This window comes from Musca autumnalis, unplaced genomic scaffold (assembly GCF_047663935.1).
Source record: "Musca autumnalis isolate F117 unplaced genomic scaffold, ASM4766393v1 scaffold_1, whole genome shotgun sequence".
NCBI classification, from domain to species: domain Eukaryota; kingdom Metazoa; phylum Arthropoda; class Insecta; order Diptera; family Muscidae; genus Musca; species Musca autumnalis.
Genome location: NW_027411644.1, coordinates 267028660 through 267055062, shown reverse-complemented (window position 1 = coordinate 267055062; position 26403 = coordinate 267028660). Strand labels below are relative to the sequence as shown.

At 37.2% G+C, this 26403-nt stretch overlaps 1 protein-coding gene and 1 long non-coding RNA gene across 6 annotated transcripts in view; one reads left to right on the top strand and one right to left on the bottom strand.

Moving 5' to 3' along the window:
- The window catches only part of Pde6 (phosphodiesterase 6), a 444092-nt gene that overhangs the window by 56198 nt on the left and 361491 nt on the right, over positions 1-26403 (bottom strand). For all 5 annotated transcript variants that reach the window (XM_073961124.1, XM_073961122.1, XM_073961123.1 and 2 more), the window contains one exon: positions 13960-15467. In XM_073961124.1, the coding sequence (XP_073817225.1) occupies positions 13960-14832 (873 nt within the window). In that variant the 5' untranslated portion in view covers positions 14833-15467. The remainder of the gene's footprint in view (positions 1-13959; positions 15468-26403) is intronic.
- LOC141391250 (uncharacterized) lies at positions 4290-8475 on the top strand. The gene is made up of 3 exons (XR_012409602.1): positions 4290-5052; positions 5129-5648; positions 6996-8475. It is a non-coding gene; the product is annotated as an uncharacterized lncRNA (long non-coding RNA).

The window sequence follows — 26403 nt, the reverse complement described above, 5'->3', positions numbered from 1 at the left end:
GCAGACCAAGGAATAGATGGGCCAAACAAGTAGGTGAAGAGATGAAACGACGCGATATTCCAGAGTGCGAAGCAACAAATAGAGAGAATTGGAGATCTTTTCTTAGTTTGGCCTATGAAACAAATGTTCTTTAATGGGCCAGCTAAATAAGTAAGTAAGTTTCTAGTGCATTTATAAAAAAACCACTGTAACCTAATTTTTTAAATTATTTTTTATTTTTAATTTGTTAGTAAATATATTTTACTATTCCAAACAACTTCCTCCGAACCTCCGAACAACCTTCTCCGAATTTCCAAACAACCTCCTCCGAACTTCCGAACAACATCCACCGAAGTTTCGAACAATCTCTTCCGAACAACCTCCACCGAATCTACGAAAAACCACCTCTGAACTTCCAAACAACCTCCTCCGAACATCTGAAAATTCACCACCGAACTCCCGAACAACCTCCTCTGATCATGCCCTTTCCACCTTCAACTGAACGCCATAACTAAATTACAGCCAATTTATGATGAATATGTAGATAAAAACTTCAAAATACCTGAAATCAGTACCTCTATATGGGGGCTATACTATAACCTGGACCTATGTCGACAATTTTTTGTGATGAAGTTTCTGTACCATTGGGAACTAAATTCCAGCCAATTCGGGCTAAAGTTAAGATAATATCCTCAAAATACCTGAAATCGGGTGGTACCGGTATATGGGGGCTATAGGAAAAATGGGTCTCTATTGGTTTTGGTTTAGTGTTCATGTATTGTCATCCAAATCTGAAAAGTGTGCAAAGTTTTAGGTCGATTGGTCAACTAGATTGAGTTACTAGATTTGAACTAAACAGACACCAAAGCACAGTGGAAACAATTACCGATTTAGCGCACCAAAAATAAAAGTCGATGTTTTATTGTATGTTTGTCCATAATTTGGATAAGAACAGCACTAGATTGAAAATTGTACTTCATTCATTATTATATTTTGTAAATTTGTATTTTTACCCATAGAATAGTACCTGCAGATATTCGGCATTTTAAAGATTTCTACCACATTATTCAACCAAAAAAAAATTGATTTCTGGAATAGAAGGGGGACAAATGAGTCGTCTTTGGGAATAAAAAGCTTCAATTTGAACTTCACAAATGCAAAATTGCAATCTTGGATGTATAAATAGGAGCTCCAAATGGTAAAAATTGTCTAGCAACAACAACAACATCTAATATGCCTGATGATGTTAGCCTAACCAGCTAACGAAACGATCGTCGCATAGTGGTTCATGTGTTTGTGTAGGACTTCGATAGATATCAATTTTTCAATGTAATCTCCTTAGGTCATAAAAAGCTCGATTAATTAAATTAATAAAATGCCTTAGATTTCGTATTTAGTCTCCATTTGGGTTATACATACATTACTATAAGAATTGTCGATATAAGTTCACGTTTTTATATAGCCCCCATAAAGCGGCACCCCGATTTCGGTTATTTTGAAGGTTATAGCCACGTTATCCAACCGAATTAGTTGAAAGTTGGCATTTGGCTTAGGTTGGGAGTATAAAATATTCCGACGGAGAATTGTCGTCACAGGTTCACGTTTTTATATGGCCCCCCATACAAAGGTACCATCCGAATTTTGCTAATTTTACATAAAAAAAAATAATAAAAACAATTATATAATAAAACTTTACAAATTTGTTAAAAACCATATGTACTAAAAATTAAATAAAAAAATCTACGCGCCATCCTGCGACACTCCCTACTAAATACATTTAACAAAGTACACAAGTTGAAAGAATATCGGATGTCACATGTTTTAAGTGTAATATTCGAGTTACAACAAATAAAATATTATATTAAATATTTTTTAAATCACATGTCTTCACGAACTGTTAAATACAATAAAGCTTTAAAATTACTTTGTAGGAAGACTGGATGCGACGATCGCAAATTTACTACTAAAATATATTATAACAAGTAAAAAAGTATCAGTCGGCTTTGCCGACAGAGATATACCCTCAGCCTGTGCAAATTGAAACACTTTTTTCACAAAAAACTTATGTATTTAGGGGGTTTCAAAATTTTGGTCTAGTATGAACCGACAAAAATGTTGATTAGGTTCAAAAATTTTGCTGAAAAGGTACTTAAAGGAATGGACCGACATAGACCATGGGGTGCCATAGGGGTTTTTACACCCTTCGGGCTGTTTTCTCAAGAAGTATGCACTTGCCCCTGAAACAACTTTTACCATCGTATGTTGCTTCAACAAAAATCAAAGTGATTCAATAGCAGGTTTTAAAAAAAAAAATTGTGTGGGAGGTACGGGATGGAGTGGACAAATATAGTCCATATTCGAACCTGATCTATATCTGGTAGATATTATGAGAATGTGTAAAGTATGGACCAAATCGGTCACTCCCATCAAGAGTTATCGTGCCCACAATTTTTCCGAATATTTTTGAACTTTTGTGGGGTAGGTACCTGAAGGAGTGGACCGATATGGCTTATCTACGAACTTAAACTAAGTTTGGAAACAATATTACGAAGGCCAAATTTTGGTCAGAACCGGCATTTCCGTTCGAGAATTATCTTGCGCTTCCACCCATAAACATGGTGTCATAGGGTTTGTTTTTCAACTTTCAGGCTATTTTTTCAGGAAATGTGGACTTGCCCCTGAGGAAACTTGTACCTTTGTATAGGGGACAGTGAATACAAGATGGTACAACAAAAACCAAGGCGATTCGAGAGCAGGTCCTAAACTGAACTTTTCCGAAATTTTGTGTGGGAGGTACTCGAAGGAGTTTACCGATTGAGTCCATATTGGAACCTCATCTAAGTCTGGTAGAAATTTCATAATGTGCAAAGTATGGACCAAGTCGGTTACTCCCTTTAAGAATTATCGTACGCACAAATTTTCCGAACATTTTCGAACTTCTGTGGGGGAGGTACCGGAAGAAGTGGACCGATATAATCCATCTTTGAACTTGAACTAAGTTTGGACAAAATATTACGAAAGCCAAATTTTGGACCGAATCAGCAGATCCGTTCGAGAGTTATCTTGCGCTCCAACCACTACACACGGTGTCATAGGGTTTTTTGTAACTTTCAGGCTATTTTCTCAGAAAGTATGTACTTGCCCCTAATGAAACTTACAGCGTCGTATAGAGGACAGCGAGTACAACTTGCGTAAACAAAAATCAAAGCGATTCGAGACCAGGTCCTAAACTGAACTTTTCCGAAATTTTGTGTGGGAGGTACCCGAAGGAGTAGACCGATTGAGTCCATATTGGAACCTAATCTAAGTTTGGTAGAAAGTACACTATGTGCAAAGTATGGACCAAATCGGTTATTCCCTACAAGAGTTATCGTGCGCACAAGTTTTGCGACAAGTTTTGAACATTTGTGGGGGAGGTACCTGAAGGAGTGGACCTATATGGCCCATCTTCGAACTTAAATCGAATCTGGACAAAATATTTCGATACCCAAAATTTGAACCGAATCGATTGATCCGTTCGAGAGTTATCGTGCGCACCAGCCAGACAGACCGACAGACAGACAGACAGACAGACAGACAGACGGACGGACATTGCTAGATCTACTCAATATTGTCTGAAACGGATATCGTACAAACATACTTGGGGTCTAAAACCATTATTTCGATGAGGCACATTTTTGGTCGTATCAAAGTGTAAATACCCTCTTTAGCCTAAAGGCTGAGGGTATAAAAACCACTCCATAAGTTGTGAACAAACCGTTATTCCAATCTGTCCTATGTAAAACAAATTATTTTAAATGCCGTTAGATTCTATGGACACCTTAGATCAATACTGCACCAATAAGTTTTAAATTGGCTTAGGTGATTTTTTTATTTTTGGCGCGCTAGATCGGTATTTTTTCCACTGTGCAAAGCAAGCTAAATAAAACACTGTAAAGTTTCAACCAAATTACTTTGATAATAAAAGCCAGCAAGATTGCTGGCAACATATTGTTAACAAGAAACATTTTGCAAAAAGGACTTGGTAACTTGTACGTGCCTTACACAGTGTACAGTGTAATTACAACAGAATGCACACCCGCGCATACACATGCATAATTCTGCATCGCTAACATCCAACGTTTCCATTTTTGCTAACTGGAAACCATGTAAAATTGTAAACATTCGTTGCCTTTCCGCATTTGAGTTCTTAAGTTCTTTTCATGTTGTTGTTTTTTGTTGGTTGTTGTTCATTTAGTTCGTATCTCGCTGTGGAACTTTGTCAGCGGAATTTTTGAAACGATGAAATGGGGGATGTGTACCAATGGACGTTTTTTTTTTTTTGTTAAAGTATTTGAAATTACACAATCAATATTTTTAAAACAAAACTTCAGGAATAATTCGAAAATCGTTAATTGCAAATATTTGTAATTGTTTCTGCTGTTGGAAAAAATACTGGCAATTTTTGTAGTAAATAGTTAAAAAATGTGAGGGTGGTGTTGAATTCCTTTATGATATTCTCAAAGACATCAATCAACGATGGTTTGCCCCTCACATTCGGTGTGGACCTTTCTTTCGAATTGTTGGCGGAGGCATACGTATTCATTCCCATAAATTATCCTACCAAACGTAATCGACCATCAAAAATTGTCTTCATAAATTTTTTGATGGATTCCTTCCTTAACTCGTTCTAGTACTTAAAAATGTAAGAACTACACTTATGAAAGTTTACACAAAGCACGAAACGTATACACATACATACAGAGAAGACACACTACGTGATTGAATATTCATTTTATAGCATTCCACCAACGTCACCGTTTACATAGTCATATACACGCAGAGAAAAAATATTTTTGACTTTTGTTGGAACAAGAATATCTATTTTTGTTCCAACAATTTATTTGTTTGATTCAAGCATTGTAATTGCAAATCCAAAAATACCATATATTGCTCCAAACATAGAAAAACAACTTGCGAAATTCCAGAATATTTTAAAAATCATTAACAATACCGATGGTACGAACCATGGCACAATTACACGTGTAGTGGCATCGTAAAATTTAAAATATGTTATGTCAAAACTTTCTTTATGTTTTTTGAAATTTTGCCTTTTTGGGGCGAAGATCATTTTTAATGATTTTTGTTAATTTTCTCGTTTAGAGTTAAGCTTGATGATCTGAGAAATTACAACAAAAATATTTTTTTTTATAAAGGGATTTGACTTTTAATATTCGATCAGCTGGTGTGACACCACTACCTGGGTAATTGTGCGACGGTACGAACTATCATAATCTAGAAAGATTACAAAAAGATATTGTCAACCCAGAGAACCTGTTACTGACATTTTTAATTTGATTGTATTTAATTCTCATATACACTTTCCACATATCTTTGGTATAAATGTTACGTATAATATTATAAAGATGCACACAGTACGTGGTCAAGTTTTGCTAATTTAACTGAAAACAACGACTAACAGAACTACTCCATTGGGATCATTCGAGCACCCACCACTACATAAGGAATAATTAAAAAGTAAAAAAGTGTCAGTCGGCTTTGCCGACAGATATATACCCTCAGCCAATGTGAAGTGAATTGGTTGCCCCATTCAGGTGATATTGTCCTAGCATTTTAGTGAAATTTTTTTAAATATTGGGGAGAAGTACCGGAAGTTGCGGGCCGGAATTGTCCATGAAACTAAGTTTGGATATAATATGACGAAGACCAAATGTTGGACCAAATCGGTTGAACAGTTCAAGAGTTATCGTGCTCTCCGACCGCCACATATGGTGACATAGGGGGTTTTTACACCTTTCGGGCTGTTTTCCCAAGAAATACCCAGCAAAAATCCTCATTACAAACCTCCTTTCCCACCCATTATTTTAACAAGGGCATGTCGCGCGAAATATCTGGTTATTTTGTAACCACTGAAATAAGTAGTCAGAATCTACTCAGTATCTAATTATTTCAGTGGTTACTTACAGAGTACGTAAAAATACTTTAAATAAAATTGCCAATCGTTTCGTTTCGTATTTTCCATAGGAACAATACAAAACGAAACATAACCCTCGTTGGCCGAGCTCGCTGTTTAGTTTCGTTTTGTTTACATTCGTGAGTACGAACAAAACGAAAAGCGAAAAGTACTCAACTCCACAACAACAGATAGAAAACTAAATAGCACTAAACACATGTGAATAAATCAAAAACGTTTGGTGGTTGATAAAATTCACTGTGGTATGCTGAAGCAATCACATGTGTGTGTGTGTGGCTGAGTGTGTCATTGACAATACACTCGGCAAACGTTTCCCAAAAATACTTGTCGTTTCGGTGGTGAATGAAACAACTCGGCAAAGCATAGCCGAAGTTACATTTCACCAATCGTACGGTTTCCATCTTTTTACGTTGAAAAGTTTGTGTTTTTGTTTTGGTTGTGAAATGAAGCTGAAAAGTTTGTGGCTTTGTGTGATTGGTACGGGAATCGTTTTGTTTCTTTCCGTTCATTGGTTACTTACTACTTCAGTGGTTGCAAAATAACTAGATATTTCGCGCGACATGTCCTTGTTAAAATAATGGGTGGGAATGGAGGTTTGTAATGAGGATTTTTGCTGGGTATGGACTTGCCCCTGAACAACTTTTACCGTCGTAATGAAGGTAGCGAATGCAAATCGCTTCAAAAAAAATAAAATTGATTCGAGAGCAGGTCTCAAAGTGAACTTATCAGAAATTTTGTGTGAGAGGTACCAGTAGGAGTAGACAAATATAGTCCATATTCGAACCTATATCTGGTATATATATTAGGATGTGCAAAGTATGGTTTAAATCGGTCACTCCCTTCAAGAGTTATCGTGAGCACAACTTTTCCGAACATTTTCGAAGTTTTGTGGGGAAGGTACCTGAAGATGTGCACTGATATGGCTTATCTTCGAATTTAAACAATGTTTGGACAAAATATTACGAAGGCCGAATTTTGCACCGAATCGGCAGATGCTTTCGAGAGTTATCTCGCGCTCCAACCCCTACACACGGTGTAATAGGGGCTTTTTGCATCTTTCAGATTATTTCTCAGGATGTATGGACTTGCCAAAGATAAAACTTGTACCGTCGTGTGGGGGCGGCGAATGCAAAATGTTACAACAAAAACCGAAGCGATTCAAGAGCTGGTCCTAAACTGAACTTTTTCGAAATTTGTGTCGGAGGTACCTGAATGAGTGGTCCTTATTGGAACCTCATCTAAGTCTGGTAGAAATTTCACGATGTGCAACGGATGGACCACATCGGCTACTCCCTTCAAGAGTTGTCGTGCGCATAAACTTTCCTAACATTTTCGAACTTTAGTGGGGGAGGTACCGGAACTTCGAACTTAAACTAAGTTTGGAACAAATATTACGAAAGGCAAAATTTTGGACCCAATCGGCTCATCCGTTCGAGAGTGCGCACCAGCCACCCAGACAGACAGACAGACGGACGGACATTGTTCAATAGACTCCAAATTGTCTGAAACACATTTCGTCCAAACATACTTGGGGTCTAAAACCATTATTTCGATGAGGCACATTTTGCCCGTATGAAAGCGTATATACCCTTTCTAGCATAAATGCTGAGGGTATAAAAATCATAACAAAAATTAAAAGAAAACACAAATTAGGACCAAGCAGGTTTCCTCCCAAAAACAATTCGCAGATTGTGCCGGTATAACACAACCATCAAAACCTAAAGAAGAATGAAAAAGAAGAAACAAATAAAAACAAGAATCTGAGTGTTGGTGTACATTAGGGTTATGACTTTTTTAAAATCTCGTTTCCCTGTATTATATTTTAATGAGTTTTCACATAAAATTAGATAACATTTTTTTTATAAGGTGATTCGATAAAAAAGCTCACGCACAAAGTCATTTGAACATATTTCCATATGAGCTTTGAACATTTTTCCATATGATACTTTTGAAGTCACTATAAGCAGATGTATGACTGAAAGTAATCTCTGAAGCGATACAACAAAACCAAAATGTCATAACCATTTGTTTCTAGCTAAATTTATCATACATAAAATTTTATATCAAATAAAATTTTACTTCATGATATATAATATATATAATATCAATTTAAACTTGTTTGTGCTGGACGTTTTTCAATATTTAAATGAAATAAAAGTTATTATAGTCAATAACAAGCAAAAGGGTTCGATTCCCCGGTCAGGCAACATCAAAAATTTCAACGGTGGAAAAATAACCCTCAGTAATGTTGGCGACATTTCCTGAGTATTTCAGCCATGTAAAACTTCTCTACAAGTGGTGTCTTAAGACACGCCGTTCGGACTCGGCAATAAACAGTAGGTCCCGAATCATTGAGCTAATATGAATCGGGGTGCACTCATTGTCCCGCATGGGATGTTAGTGGAACAATTATAACAGGCAAAAGCTCATTCATTCGAGCAAGAGGATATAATTTTTTGAGAACATTCTTTTTAACTTCCAAAAGATTTTTTTCAAAAAAAAAAAAAAAAAAAAAAGAAAAATCAATGTGGATTGTGCTTGACATTTTTTATGTCCTCTACCGTAGTATATTAAGTTTGTTTTCCGTTTGTAACGCATTGAAATAATCAGTTGCGACCATATAAAGTTATATGTATATTCTTGCTCAGGATAAAATTCTCAGTCGATCCATGTATGTCTGCCGTCTTTTGTAATCACTCTAGCGCCCGCAATAATTGAGCAACAACGCTTTGTTTTTGCACCCGAGTGTCTTTTTTCCACAGACAGGCCAAGTTCGAAGAAGGGTTATGTCGGCGCCTGCGATAATAGAGCTAGAACACTGTATTTTTGCACCCGAGTGTCTTTTTCCATAGGCAGGTCAAGTTCTAAGAAGGGTTATGTCGTCCCACGTTTTGGTATAGGCCCCATATAACGGTACCTCCCGATTTTCGGTATTTTGAGTGTTTTAACTAAATTTTTTGGCCAAACTACTTGCAATTTAACATTTTAGGTTCCCAAAGGGCACAACATATGTCCACCAAAATTCGATAACTTAGGTTCATGTTTCGGTATAGCCCCCATTTAACGGTACCTCCCGATTTGCGGTATTTTAAGGAATTTAGCTACACTTTTGGACCTGTTATTTGACGTTTAAGGTTCCCAGAGGTCACAAAATATTCCACCAACAATTTTCAACATAGGTCCATGTCTCGGTATAGCCCCCATATAACGGTACCTCCCGTTCTGCGGTCTTTTGAGGATTTTAACTACCTTTTCTGACAGCAGGTTCTGCAATTTGCCGTTTGAGGCTGCAAGTTTTCACAAAACTGCTCTTCCAAAAATTTTTAAAATAGGTCTATGTTTCGGTATAGGCCCATATAATAGTACCTCCCGATTTTCGGAATTTTGATGATTTTAGCTACATTTTTAACCAAACTAACTGTAATTTAGCATTTGAGGTTCCCAAAGCTCACAAAACATCTCCACCAAAGTTAGATTAGGTCCATGTTTTGGTATAGCCCCCATATAACGGTACCACCTGATTTTCATTGTTTTTGGGGATTTTTGCTAAAATGTTTAGCCGAACTAGCTGTAATTTGGTTCTCAGTGGCCACAAAACCTATCCACTAATAGTTGTCAAAATAGCTCCACGTTTTGGTATAACCGTACCTCTCGTTTTCCTTATTTTGAGTATTTCTGCTACAATTGTTAACCAAACTTGGCGTAATTTGCTATTTTAGGTTCCTGCTACACTGAAATTTGTACGATACCTTCCGATGTTAAGTGTTTTGGGATTTTAACTACTTTTTGACCGAACTACCTGTTATTTGATATTTAGCGTTCAAAGTGGTCACAAAACTTCTCCACTGAAAATTGTCAATTGTCAGAAGTTTAGCTGCATGTGTTAACCAAACTATCGGTAACTTTTCCAGCAAAAATTGCCAACATAGGTTCACACTTTGATATAGCCGCCATACAAAGGTGGCGCCCGATTGAAGAAGATTTTTGATATATTTTCTGACTTTTTATAGCCATTTTGGTTTCAATGGTCACAAAATATCTCTATTTAAAATTGTGGACAGGATGGAAAATTAACTAATATGTATTTCATGGGGAAGGTTATAAAAAGCTCGACCCGAACTTAACGCTTTTTTACTTGTTAAAACTTAAATAGAATAGACGTTATTTTAGTCTTTAATAGGCGAACTTTTGCCTATTATTATTCTTACTACAGGAAATCATTTTTCGGAAAAAAGGTAAAAAAGTCATAACATTAATGTACATATGTATATACACAAAAACAAAGACCAAATCACCCTGTCATACAAACAAAAGTAACCAAAGTTGATTTTTCACCACGACATCTAATACTAAGAAAAGAGAATAAAATTGTCGAATAAAAAATAGTATAATATTGTACAGTTGACAAAACCAATTGTTGGAGTCACAATACTACATACGGAATATAACAATATCTTTACAATACATATTTTGCTCTTCGAGTATTGTTGGATCAATCATATTTTTTCTCTGTGTGTAGATACCCTGTAGGAAATGTCAATAGTGAATCTATACTGACTTACTACTGACATTGTCAACAGTACTGCTGACAAACTGTAGACAACTAATGTAATTTCCTATAGACATTTTGTATGAACGTGTCATTCGAAAGTCAGTACTGACAATGGAACTAGTATGTCAATAGTAAGTCAGTAGTTCTTGAGGAACCATGTGTTGACATTGGAGGTAGTGAGTCAGTATAGACATCGGAGGTAGTAAGTCAGTATAGACATTGGAGGTAGTAAGTCAGTATAGACAATGGAGGTAGTGAGTCAGTATAGACATTGGAGGTAGTGAGTCAATAGTACCAGATTTTCAATACTAATTTTTTTAGCTTATTTGGAACTTTTCATAGATAAAATATAGTACGTTTAATAAGAAGATGAAGCTACACATTTGTTTAAATACTATATTTCATTAAAGAATAAAACAAATAATATTGAAAATGTACAAATTGCGTATTACAGTATTTTTATCTTTTTAAATGGCTAAGCCAAAGATTCCACATAAGTAAAAATTAGTAAATAAAGACAATGTTTTCAAGGCTGCTTAAACATTTTAACATATAAATAATAAAAAACGTTTTCGTTTTATTTTCTTGGCCAAGTCGCACCAATGACTGGTCTACTTAAAATAGTTCTTCTTCTGTTGCACTTAACGTTTTATCAGGCGATTCGCTGAATGTTGATATAACATCTAGGAATTGAAAAGAATAAACATGTATAAATAAACATAAATAAAAAATACATATGTCCTTAAATTTGCTTGCCTATTACAGCTGTATAACATTGGAAAAATCACACAATCGATTTTTGCCAAATAATTCTTCAACATTGTAATTCATTATTATGTTTAGTTGCATTCAGCTTTTCCAGCGAGACGGGACAATATATACATCAGGCTCCACAATCTTCTCTAAAGGTTCCACATAAAGTCTAATTGTCGAAATTTCACCACAAATGTTAGTGGCCTCAGAATTCGTACTTTGTTATAGAATTGTTTATTTTTCACATGTCTTTTATATTTTCTTTTGCTCATACTTGTTATTGAAATTATATGCTTTAAGTTTTCACGATATTTTATTGATTTTTACAAAAACACTTTTTTCACCAACCGCAAAAATTATTTTACGCCAAACAATTAAGAAAATTAAAAAAAAGATGCTTCGTTGGGCTATCATCTGTCAATATACACAATGCTTCTTCTTATTAAGGTAAAGGTATCAATAGTTGACAACCTGGTGACAAAGTGTTGACTTTGTCACCATATTAGTAGACAAAGTGGCGACATGTCAACACATGACCCCACACTTCCTACAGGGTATACTCACACACAAATACATACATACCCATAGTCATGTTACGGCAACTCATCTTTTATAACATTCTTAATTAATTGGCACTTTTGATGTGAAAAACACGAACCACTTTTTTAAGAGATCCTAAATATTTTCATTACAGAGACGCTTTCATTTGACGACAAACATTTATTGCCTTTTAGACTTTTGAAGTAGCATTTCATGTTTCTTTGAGTTTTTGAAAATTGAAATTTTTTCGTTTGGCTTAGATAAACTGAAAGGATATTTAGCAATTTAGGAAACATCTCAAATGTGATGTCATGTGATGAATAAGACATGGGTGACGCGGAATTGTTTTAGTCGATAGTGTAGATCAAAGTTTTTCATGGTCATAAAAAACCGCGCCGATCCCATGTTTGAAAAAAATGTATTCTCGGTCAAAAGTCATGCAGCTGAGTTTTTCCTCTTCCCAAAACTGAAAACACCGATGAAAGGACAGGGTTTTATTATGATTGATGAAATAAAAAATCGAAAAAGCAGCTATTGGCTATACCAAAATGCCCGTTTTTGAAGTGTCTCTAGGATTGGAACAAAAACGCTCGCATAAGTGTATTATATCTGAGGGCGATTACTTGAAGATAGGAAACAAATAAATACTTTTTTAAAATGTTTAATATATCGGACCATTCATAAAAACTTAGTCATATTTCCCTTATTTTTTCCACCGCTTCCATGTATATTAGTTTTTTATGCCCTCAGCATTTATGCTAACGAGGGTATATACACTTTCATACGGGCAAAATGTGCCTCATCGAAATAATGGTTTTAGACCCCAAGTATGTTTGGACGAAATGTGTTTCAGACAATTTGGAGTTGATTTAGCCATGTCCGTCCGTCTGTCTGGCTGGCTGGAGCGCACGAAAACTCTCGAACGGATCAATCGATTCGATCCAAAATTTGGTTTCGTAATATTTTGTCCAAACTTAGTTTAAGTTCGAAGATGAGTTGTATCGGTCCACTCCTTCCGGTACCTCCCCCACAAAAGTTCGGAAAATTTGTACGTACGATAACTCTTGAAGGGAGTAACCGATTTGGTCCATACTTTGAAAATCGTGAAATGTATACCAGACTTAGATGAGTTTCCAATATGGTCCACTCCTTCGGTTACCTACCACACAAAATTTGGGATAAGTTCAGTTTAGGACCTGCTCTAGAATCGCTTTGATTTTTGTTTTAGCAACTTGTATTCAATGCCCCCTATACGACGGTTCAAGTTTCATCAGGGGCAAGTCTGCTTCCTGAGAAAATAGCTCCAAAGTTGCAAAAAATCTTATTGTACCGTGTGAGGTGGTTGGAGCGCAAGATAACTCTCGAATGGATCTGCCGATTCGGTCCAAAATTTGGCCCTCGTAATATTTTGTTCAAACAAAGTTTAAGTTCGAAGATAAGCCATATCGGTCCACTCCTTCAGGTACCTCCCCCACAAAAGTTCAAAAATTTTCGGAAAAATTGTTTGTACGGTAACTCTTGAAGGGAGTGGCCGAATTGGTCTATACTTTACACATCCTAATATATCTACCATATAAAGATTAGGTTCAAATATGGACTGTATTTGTCCACTCCATCCTGTACCTCCCACACAAAATGTCGGATAAGTTCACTTTAAGACCTCCTCTCGAATAACTTTGATTTTTTTTGTAGAAGCAACTTGCATTCGCTGCCTCCGTTACGACTTTGAATGTTTTTTCAGGGGCAAGTCCATACTTCTTGAGAAAACAGCCAGAAAGGTGTAGAAACGCCTATGGCACCATATGTAGTGGCTGAAGAGCACGATAACTCTAGATCTGATCAACCGATGGCCAAAATTTGGTATTCGTCATATTTTTCCAAACTTAGTTTCAGTTCTAAGATGAGCAATACCGGTCCACAACATCCGGTATTTCCCCCCAATTCACATAGGCTGAGGGTATATCTCTGTCGGCAAAACCGACTGACACTTTTTTACTTGTTTAATTCACATTTTTAAGAATCCTTCGAAAACAGCTAATTTAGGTCATGGTTATTTTGTTATTCGTTGTTTCAGCTTACCCAAAAACCAGTATTCCCTTCCCACAAAGGGGTTCAATATGAAACTTATTAGCTACACACACACACAAAAACATTGACATACCTGGACAGGGGATGCTGCCATCCATTGTTGAAATAAATCCGATGTAACCGATGGTCGTTTGGGCGGATGTTTACGTCCCTCAATGAATTCTTGTAGACGCATCAATGCTTCGGGCGGTGCTCTTTCCATTAGCCATTTTTCAAATGCCTCAGGTTTCTCGTCGTACAGACGTGCCACTTCATCGACATCCTGCTGCGTGACTTCACGTTGCATATTCGATTTGGACAATTGATGCTGGACTGGGACAAGACTGTTGCTACTTGTGCTGGTGCTGACACTGCAACTACTAATTATAGTCGTTGACGTCGTTGTTGCGGCTGTGGTGGCGGCGGTGGCTAAGCTAACAATGGCTTCTGATGACGAAATTGACATGCTGTTGCTGTCACTTTGAAAGGCGGAGGGGCAGGCGGTGATGGCAGGTGTTTCTATGAATTGATTAGTTGTGGCGGCATTATGGCCACCACAAACGGGTGATGGGTTGGCTGGAGTTTGATTGGAGGACATTGCATTTGATAACGGAGATTGTGTTGCGGTGTTGGTGGTGGTGGGCGATGAAAGACTTTTGAGACCGGCATTGGACATATTGGGGAGGGGACAATTCTTATTTGGGGCGTTCGTAACGACGTTTGGATTTGCCTCCTTCACCTGTTTGCTTGTGCTAGCTACTTGATATGAACTACTGCTGCTCTGTTGAGTTGTAACTGTTGACCGCCCCGCTGAACCATTCACTAATTTTTTGGGTTTGCCGTTGTGGTGGTTGCTGGAAGCCGCGCCGTTCACCGTTGAGTGACATATTTCGTTGGTGGTGGCTTTTATTGATTTTGCACTTGTCAGTGCGTTGTTATGCTGTTGTGTCGTTGACACATCGGTCATGTTGTTACTGGCAAGAACGGTGCCAGGCTTAGAGCATACCAGCAATACTAGTTGTCCATCAAATTTTGTATGCCATTACCAACGTTACCAGTGGGAATTTTTGTGTAGGAGTTTTTTCTTTTGAGGCGATTGGGTATAAAGAAAACACCAACCCAATGGATTAGAAAGTCAATAGAAATGTCATCAATCACAGGAAAACTAATAACCCCTTTTTACTTTGCGGATGTGTGTTTTTGTTGTTGTTTCCTTGTTGCACTGCATTGAATCCATTGAAATCAACTGTATCAATATTTGCCATCAATGTTAGCAGACAGCCCAGTAGATGAAAAACTTCAACGTTCAAATTGTCAACCAATAACGAACAACATGCACGAATAAATTACTAAAATGTTGTCCGAAACTTAGTTGCTCCTCCAATGTATTTTACATTGTTTATTTCATTTTCGCATAGCAGATGCCAGGATATTTATACGCCACTCGTTCAGTCAATAATAACATCGATTTCTTAACTTCATTAACAAATAATTGAATTTTTTTGTTTTCTGTTTGAATAAATTTTCGTTGACTATCTATCACCAGGGTTTGTTGTTGTATTGCTGATTTCTGTTGGTGTTCTCATAGAAGTTGTATAATATCTGAAAATATATGCAAATGAAAAACAGATTTTAGTTAGAGATTGTCATTAACATGACAGTCTATTAAGTTTATACAAACAAATTAAAATTACATTTTGAATTAAAATTTAAAATTAAAAGGAATTTATGTTTTGTCCGAACTATTGAAATTATTTATACATACATACATAATATAAAAAACGCGTTTTTGAAATCAGAACACAACATGCAAGTGTACACAAATACAGGGTCGAGTCTTAACCCAGCAAACCAAATGTCTGATGTCAGACACGTCTGAACAATTTCGGAAGCAAAGTCGTTCAGATTTCGTTCCGATTTCTAAACGATTTTTCGGAGAGGAAATAGTTCAGATTTTGTACCGATTTCGTTCCGATTTCGGAACGAATGTCGGAAAGAAATTTCCTTTCCGAATTTCCCAAGGATTTTCTTCAGATTTCGTTACGAAATCGGACCGAAATCGATCCGATGTCGCTCCGACATTTCGTTCCGAAATTATGTCAACCACTTCATACAACTTTCGTTAAGATATCGTTACGATTTCGGATCAGATATCGGACGTATCGTCCGAATTTCGTTCCGATTTCGTTACGATGTCTGTACGATTGGTTTGCTGGGAATTCACATTAGCTAACAAAGGAGACCGAACATGGGAACCAACTTCTAAACATCTGTGACTATGCAAGTTTTCGGGTGATATCTGAGACAGATGAACCACGAACTGTACAACGTACACATCAGTCTAGTAAGAATGGGTTATGTCCGGCTGAACTCTTTATACCCTCCACCATGAATTGTACTGAAGTAAATAACAATAATTAGTTTCCATTCGTTTATGAAAGTACTAAGCTCTTCCTCTACGTAAGGCTTATTCCTTTATATTGATACTTTTCTGCGTGGAGGTTTTCTTCTCATTGAGATTCCAAAATACCAAGTTACACACACTTCAGAAGGAAAATCTTGCAAAACCCTCTAATAGCCTCCCATGAGGCATCAATGTTGTTCTTTCCAAAACATGGACCAGAATTATAATTTTCCAAATGGAGCTTTTGTATCCTCTGACAACACACAATAAAAAATTACAGCAATATCGAAAATACCGCACGCAGAAATATATATATCAAGCTTTTTGTAGAAAATTAACTTATGTTGAAACTGAGGTATGGGGTATTGTAACTCGCGATTAGTTTTACTATACCATAACTTTTGACCGCATTTCGGTAAAATAAACTGTTTTAGCCCGATTCACCGAGGGGTTTCTTAAAATAATAATTTGAGCGGAAGCTGTGGTCGTACTAATGTAAAAAAAATCGGAAAACATTGTTGAATTAAACGAGTTTCATTATGTTATTTTCCAATTAGTGGTTTTACAACACAATGCAGAGCTTAATGCTCAAAGGAGAAGTTAAAGAGTACGCTTCAGAGTTGAAGTTTCTAATGTATGATTTTTTAATATATCCACTGTATCTACCTCAAACGGATGCTGACATTTTGAAACCTGAAAAATGGGGTTTTTTGAATTTTTGCTCTAATCGGGACGCGCAGCTGGATTTCCCTAACAGCTTATTATTTGATTGTAGTACTCGCGATTTCGCATTTTTTAATGTATAACATGAGGGTGTAGCCCTCACAGGATCGCAGTAATCTGCGACCAAACACGAAATTTTTGTGCGTAAATTTTTCTCAAAAACCTATTTTTTTGGTTTAAAATTTCCAAACGTCATTCGATTTCCGTGGAAACCCGCGTAAATTTAGTTTTTTACGTTCCGAATCTAACAAGCCACGACGCGTAAAAATCCACCCACTAGATCGGCGGATATGATACCCCTCAAATTTCGAAAATTTGCAAAAAATTATTTTGAAAATATCGCTTATTAAAACGCGTTTTGGATGTGTCAGTTCGACTTAAATAAATAGATCGATACGCGTGTTTAAACTGCGCGAAAACAGATATTTAAAAACTCTCGTAAATCCAGAGATATAATAGATTTTTTCTAAAAATTGAGTGCGATGCTACATCCACGGTTCTTGATGGATCGCGTTGAAACGGCATAGAATGATGTATTTTTTTAATGGTGATTATTGAAATCGGATGCGCATTAAATGTAAATGAACTTCGCGGAAATTATAACCATTTTACTGTATTTTGCATCCTAATATGCATCAGATGGTACATCGTGGCCGCCAAATAGAATTTGACAAACTGTACATCAAATAAAAGGGATTGATTCGCTGTGTTGGAAAATCGGATGCGCATCATGTCATTTTCATAATTACGCGGTTCATATGCGTCTCAAATGTTGTAATATTCAATATAACATTATTTTAACGTTATGGCACAATTGCAATTCCTTGTGATTTAATATAAGGTTCTAATAATATTATCCAATAGGAAAACTATAAGCGAAAAATTTGTTACAACGGAATATCATCATTATTGCGTGAAATTTTCACGAAAATGCCGAAGAACTCAAACATTTTTTTCTCCAACTTTTCCTATAAAACCATAAAAAAATAAAATTAGAATAATATAGTTTTAATTGTTTGTTTTTGAAATGGAAAAGACAATTTTCGACATTTTTCCTGATATATATGTTAGAAATAAGTTTGGATCGAAACAAATATATGTTTGGGACTGGTTGCAAACAAAAATATATTTGGATCCAAACATACGGAAACTTCTTAGCCTATCAATGAAAGAGAACAGTTAGTTTTTCAAAAATATTTTTATTTTTTTTTTTTTTTTCAATATAATCTCCTGAAACTTCAATACACTTAGTCCAACGCTTTTCTAGCAATTCTATCCCTTGATTAAAATAGTTTTCCTCAAGGTCTTCAAAATAGTGGTTTACAACTGCAATTGCATCTTCATTTGAGGTAAAAAGCTTGCCAGCAAGATTTTTTTTATAGATTTGGGAACAAGTAGAAGTCACTGGGCGCTAAATCAGGAGAATAAGGTGGGTGGTCAAGTAACTCGTACTTTAATTCGTTGATTTTAGCCATTGTTAAAACAGTCTTGTGAAAAATTATTTTTTTGTGTTGTAAGCCAGGACGTTTTTCTCGAAGTTGTACATTTAATTGATCCAAAAGGTTGCAATAGTACTCTGAATTTATTGTTTTACCCTTTTGCAGATAGTCAATCAATAAAATACCTTTGAAGTCCCAAAAAACCGTTGCCATAACCTTACCAGCCGATTGAATTGTTTTTGCCTTCTTTGGGGCACTTCCTCCAGCTTCAGTCCATTGTTGGGATTGTTCTTTTGTCTCTGGAGTATAGTGGTGGATCCATGTCTCATCAACAGGTTATGAAACGACCCTTAAAATCCATTTTATTTCCCTTAAAACGATCCAAACAAGCTTGAGAAATGTTCATTCTTATGCGTTTTTGATCGACTGTTAACAAATGCGGCACCCATCTTGCAGAAAGCTTTTTCATCTGTAGTTCTTCATGCAAAATTAAATGGACTCGATCATTTGAGATGCCCATGATATTAGCAATTTCACGCACTTTTATTCGTCGATCATTTAATACCATATCATGCACTTTGGCTCAATTTCTGTTGTTGTTGCTGTTTTTGGACGTCCACTGCGTGGTTCATCTTCAATGCTTGTACGACCACGTATAAATTCAGCAACCCAATTTTTTACTGTTGCATATGAAGGAGCACTTTCACCTAACACATTCACCATATCATTATGAATTTTTTGTCCCGATAAACCTTTTTTATGAAAATATTTAATGACAGCACGCATTTCTAATTTTTCCATTGTAAAAAAATTGCGGATGCGTCTTTTTTGAACACCTGTTTCTATATGAAGGAGTTGCCAGATCTAAACAAAATTTATCATGTGTTCATAACAGAGATGGAAGTTTCCAAAACACTTAACTTTTTTCTGTTTATACCGCGCTTTTTGTGCTAGGTTAAGAAGTTTCCGAACTGCCCTCGTATTATGTTTGGGTCCAAACATATTATGTTCGGGCCTGAACATAAATATGTTTGCAACATTTTGTAACATGGGTGACGTAGGGGATGGAAGATACCAAGAAACGGTCCTGACCGGCTTTAACATGATAAAGCCCAGGATTTATCTTGGTCCCTCTTTCATCTCAAGTGGACACTGACCTCCCCGTGGTGTCACCTGGGGAACTGCCTTTAACACCCGTTAAAGGTAGTGAGCTAACATGTGGCGCGCGTTCGCCCATAAGAACATTAAAAACTTGGGTTTGGGCGTCGGGTTAGTAACCCTCCCCTAGAAAAAACAGCCTACTATGAAAAAACGAAAGAAAAGAAAAACAAACCCCTCTAAAGTTGACGAACTCCGCAAACGTTTTAAGGACCACGATCTGCGAATCTGCACCTGGAATGTTCGCACTCTTTATAGAGAAGGTGCAGTTTACGCATTGGCAGATGCACATGAAAAGTAAAAGGCCGACATTACTGCCATACAGGAAATACGATGGAACGGGAAAGGCGTCACAACAACACCTAAAGGTGACGCACTGTATTATAGCTGCCATGACTGCATGAGTTTGGTTGCGGATTTGTAGTTGGTCGGAGGTTAAAACATCTGGTCTCCAGCTTCAACCCAGTGAATGAAAGACTCGCTGCAATTCAATTAAAAGCAAAATTCTTCAACATCAGCTTTATTTGCGTTCATGCTCCCACTGTAGACAAGGACGAACAGAGCAACGATATATTTTACGAGCGCTTAGAAGAAACATATGACCGTTGCCCTGCCCATGACATTAAAAGTATACTAGGCGATTTTAATGCCAAACTTGGAAAGGAGAATATCTTTGGCCCTACTGTCGGGAAATTGAGTCTCCACAGTGAAACATCTGACAATGGTATGAGGCTGATGACTTTGCAGCTGCAAGAACATAGTAGTTAGCAGTACCAGATTTAATCATCTCGATATTCATAAGGGCACCTGCTGTCTCCAGATCAAAGAACAAGTAATCAAATTGATCATGTTGTGATAGATGGAAGACATTCATCGAGCGTGTTGGATGTACGATCGTTCCGAGGCGCAAACATTGATTCGGACCACTACCTTCTTGCAGCAAAGGTACGTACCCGTCTAAACGTTGCAAATAAAGCACGAACAGACACAACGCGGAAGTTGGACATCGGTAAGCTGCAATCACAGCATATTCCTCTCAACTGGCCCAACTGCTTAATCAAAGCACTCCTCGTCCCGATAACATATCAGGACAATGGCAACCCATTGCCCACTCCATGCAAACATCAGCAAAATCAGTACTTGGATACCAGAGACCTCCACCAAGGAATCCATGGTATGACCAGGAATGTCGTGCTGCTACCGAAGGGAAAAATGCGGCATATAGGGCTACTCTACAATCAGTAGCAACGCGCAGCGCACAAGAGAGATATCGGGAGAAAAGGAGAGAGGAGAAACGTCTTTTCTGCAGGAAAAAGAGAGAGATGGAAAAGCGGGAGTGTGAACAAATCGAGATGTACAGGAGACAGAATGAAGTCCAAAAATTCTGCCAAAGAGTGAAACAACAAACTGATGGCTTTGGAACTAGCACATCCTCCTGTAGAGACCAGCAAGGTGATCTGGTAACTGATACAGATAGTGTGCTAAGGATATGGAAAGAGCATTTTTCCAAATTGTTGGTATCCAATAGTAGCGAAGTCGACGAAGATACCACGAGATCCAATCACAGAAGATGGTATTGAATGTATACCACCCGGCCAATATGAGGTGAAGACAGCAATAAACCGGCTAAAGAATAATAAGGCAGCAGGAGCTGATGGGCTACCAGCCGAGCTGTTTAAAACCGGAGGCGACACGCTGACAAGTTGTATGCATCAGCTAATTAGCTCCATCTGGCTCCGTCCATAAAAAAGGTGATAAGACTTTATGCTCCTACTATAGGGGCATAAGTCTTCCCCCTATCGCTTACAATATAGTGTCAGGGATATTGTGCGAACGACTAAAGCCCATGGTCAACGAAATAATTGGACCATGCCAATGCGGCTTTAGACCTGGTAAGTCCACCATTGACCAGATATTTACCCTGGGACAAATCCTGGAGAAGACCCAAGACAGCCCGCTACGTTCGAAGGTATTCAAAGCCATGTCTAATTTTGGTATCCCCGCAAAGCTCATTCGGCTTTGTAAAATGACTCTAACTGACACAAGATGTTCAGTTAAAATAGGAAAGAACCTTCCCGAAGAGTTTTGTACCAAAAGAGGTTTCAGGTTAGGAGACAGCCGTTCGTGTGATCTTTTCAGCATCCTGCTAGAAAAGGTTATTCGAGAGGCAAACGTCAAAAGAAGTGGCACAATCTACACCAATAGCCACATGTTACTTGCTTATGCTGATGATATAGACATCATGGGACGATCATTAAAGAAGTAACCGATACCTTTATGAAGGTCGAAGGAGAATCTGTTAAAGTGGGTCTGGCGGTAAACGGCGAGAAGACCAAGCTGATGGTGTCGACGCGCAATGCGTCCATTGAGATCGGACCAACTGTTGAAGTTGATTATTATAATTTTGAGGTAGTAAAAGACTGCGATTACCTGGGCATCGCCGTAAACACAACAAAAATATAAAGAAGAATTGTATTGGCCAACAGATGCTACTTTGGCTTAAGTAAGCACTTTAAAAACAAAGTCACAACTCGTCAAACAAAAACAACGCTTTACAAAACACTGAAACTACCCGTGCTGATGTATAGTTCTGAAGCCTGGGTACTTGCGCAAGCAGATAAGGAGGTGCTTGGCGTGTTTGAGAGAAAAATTCTTCGAAAGATCTACGGACCGATTTGCGTTGACGGTGAATATCGATGTCGTATGAACCACGAGCTGTATCTGCTATACAACGACATCAATATAGTTAAAAGTATCGAGATGCAGCGATTGCGTTGGCTAGGCCATATAATAAGAATGGGCGATGATGAATGAATCCGCTAAAAAGGCGTATAAATTTGAGCGACATGGCGGTGCACGCAGAATTGGCAGGCCAAAGAATAGATGGCGCAAACAATTGGATGAAGAGATGACAAGGCGCGGTATTCCAAAAAGCGAAGCACGAAACAGAGAGAATTGGAGATCTTTTCTTAGTTTGGTCTATGGAACAAATGTTCTGTAATAGGCCAGCTAAGTAAGTAAGTATAAAATATATTTATCTTGTATCACGAGTTTGCTGTAAAATCTGATGTGGGGCTATAATCAGTAACCATACTTCTTCATAAAGGACTCGAAATATTAAATTACGTTAAACTAAGTTTAGAAGACATTTTTGAGAAAGTTTTAGAGTTATCCTGTACAATATCCAGTTTAGTATGTGCCGGCAGGGTTTTGGCGCTTTTGTGCCTTTATCACAGCCGCTAGAACAACCAACTGAAAAAAGGATCAAAACGATGCAAGAAGAGCTCTTAAACTTCACTTCTTTCGAACTTTGTGAATTAGGTACCCGAAGGAGTGGACCGATATAGACCATATTCCATGGATGGATGATATAATACGAAGTGCAAAGTCTGCACCAATCAAAAACAGAATTATCTTGCTGATTTGTCATTTTAGTTGATGCAATCAGGGTTTCTTGGAGCTTTTAGGCCAATATCAAAGGAAGTGTGGACTTGCGCAAGAAACAAATTGTACCCTCGTAAAGGGAGCCGCAAGGGAAACCTAGTGAAAAAAATCAAAACTATCCGAGAGATGCGCTTAAACTTCACTTTATTTTGTGTGGGAGGTACCCGAAGTAGTGGACCGATATAGTCCATATTGGAACCCGATATATATCGGGAAGGAATAATACGATGTGCAAAGTTTGGTTCCTTCAAGATATATCGTTCACACCATTTTACAGAAAAATTTTGAACTTTTGTGGGCGAGGACCTATATGGCCCATCTTCGAACTTAAAGTAAGTTTGGACAAAATATTACGATACTTAAAATTTGGTTCGAATCGGTTGATCCGTTCGAGAGTTATAGTGCGACTCCAAATTGTCTGAAACGTATTTCGTCTAAATATACTTGGGGTCTAAACCCGTTATTTCGATGAGGCACATTTTTGGCCGTATCAAAGCGTCAATACCCTTTCTAACCTAAAGGCTGAGGATATAACAAGCGGTTATGTCATGTTGGTTATGGCGCGCGACCCCAAAGTTAATTTTCACAGATATATCTGCTTACAGTGACTTAAAAAAAATACCGAAGTTCAGAAAACTAAAAACTGTAAAATCTTTTTGTGCTGAAGCTTTTTTATCGAATCACCTCAAAATTAAGATTTTATCTAATTTTAGGTAAACGCTTATCAAAATGTGATACTGGGATATGAGGTTTTAAAAAATCATGACCTTAGTGTACATACAAATATGAACATATATCGTCTGCTCCGTCGGAAAAGGTCGTAAGTCCACTTTTTTTGGAAATCGCGTTTTTGTTACAGGATGATAGTACAAGTCGTAAATCCACAAAACGTACAAATTTGAGTAGGAAAAGGTCGTAAGTCCACAGGAAAATGTATACTTTAAAAAAATACTACAGCTAATGTAGTTCAGATATAATGTTTAACGTCATCCATGGTTGGGGTAAAATGTAAATAACTAGCCTACACCTGTGGATGATAATCGGATGATATTTGGCGGAGCCTGTGGACCAAACTTTTGAACAAAAATGTGATAAATTCTATATTGCAACGAAAATTTACAGTTGAAGTCTATTTTCCCCTATAAGCGAACTGATTATGAAAGATGAACTTCTGGCCTTTTCATTGATACAAATTGGGACGCTGTATGTGTTCAAAAACCTCATATATAGAAAAAATTGTAAAAAAAATAAAAATTTACTGTCGTATATCTTACTTAACTTTATCAACTGGTAATTTGTGGTTCCACTAGGGACATTTATTCACATAACGAGATTAGTTGGTATTCTGAATTCAATAAAGTAATACCTTCTAACGGACGGGTAAGTGCAATGTTTATATTATTAAATGATTCTAAAATATTAATTGATTGAAATGTTATTATACTAAGAAGACATCATGGTTTTTGCTAACAAATAGCAGTATGAATTTGGAATGGAATTAGACGATGGTTTCATGGGTCTAGTTCCCTGTGGTTTTCACGGTGATTCTGAAAGCTCTGATAATAAACTTCCTAAACGCAGGAAGACATTACATGCTGAAGATTCTACATGGTTTGCAGACAAAAACAAAAGATGGAGGGAGTTGGGGCAGACATACTTGGGAAGACAAAAAAGAACACTATTTGGGATTACAATGTAGCTAAGAAACCACGTACATTAACGGAATTAATCATGAAATATAATTGAAGGAAAAGGTCGTAAGGCAAAAATACAAGGTCGTTAGTACAACGTGTCATGTTTTATGTTAAATATTAGCCGAACCGGTCCACGTTTGTGGCCCTTGAAACAGTTTATGTTACCTTTTTTTGCATCGCAAATTAATTGGGATATGCAAGTGACTATCAATAACAAGTAAGAACGTCGTTCAATTCGGCCAGGCCGAACTTGTTATGCCCTCCACCATGAGTGGAATTAAATTTTACTACAATTAGTTTCCTTTCGTTTATGAAGTAGACTAAACACCAAATTTTAACAATTTCGGTAAAACAATGTGGCTAACCTTCAAAATACCAAAATTCGGCAAGCACCGTTCTACCCCAAACGAAGAATAAATACCAAATTTCAGCCATTTCGGAGGAATATTGAGGCCACACCTTCAAAATACCGGAAATCGGGAGGTACCGTTCTATGGGGGCTGTATGAAGGCGTCAATACCAAACATCCTAGAAGTAATATAAACTTCTATACCAAATCACGAAGATGTATCTTAAAAATTGTATCTTAATTTCAAAAGATGGACAGACGGTCATGGTTATACCGACTTAGAATTTTACTCTGATCAAGAATATATATAATTTATAGGGTCTCCGCTGAATATATCGATATGTTACAAACTGAATGCCAAATTTAATTATACCCTCCATATTATGGTGGAGGGTATAAAAATCTTCAGAAATGTTGGTGTCGACATGCAACTTTAACATACCGCCAAATAACTGATGACATGAGGCATGCCGACTGTGTCCACCTTCTTAAAATGTATCTTATATACCTGATAAAACTATAGCTATCGATATGTTGCCTTCTAATCTAAACACTTGCTTTCCAATAAGACCAGAGCATCGTTATGCATAACATCTGGCCTTTCCATTGATTTGTAGCATATTTAAGAGGGTGGGAGTGGTCGGGTCTTATTGCTAAAATATGTATGTACCCAGGATTGGGGAAACGGAATCGTTAGTAAGTTTTATATATATAGCGCATTTAAAAAATATAGCACAGGTGTAACCCGCTCATCAAAATATATAGCCTACCAAGGGACATCCCTGTACATAATCTGAAAATTACATGGAATAAGTACTTAGGGTCGGAGATTCAACAAACGTTGAATCGCAAATTATTTTCTGACCGATACTTTCATAACTTTAGCAAAAAAAGTTTTTTTAATAGGGCCTGCCCCGCCCCCTCCGAAATTCAAAACAATATAAAGCCTATTTTCACCTCGGTTGTTCCTTGTACATTCTCTGAAATTTAAAAAAAAATCGGTTCGGCCGGTTTTGAGTCTATGCGGAACATACAAACTTGCACACATTGTCTTTTATATACAAGATTTAACCCAAAAGTTTTGGTCCATTAAAACCGCTAATAATTATCTAATTACCATGTTAAATTGCAAGCTTATTCTTTGTCTTAAACTCAAATCATTCTTAAAATGTCGCTCCGATCGGAATATTACTGCGATCTACAGGGCAGGATTTGGTCCATTTCACACCTTTCGATCATAACCAACATCTCAAGGGGTCACTTCTGGTCGGAACCCGACCTCTCCACAAAATTTCGTGACGATCGGTCCAAAATTGAGGCCTGGTGT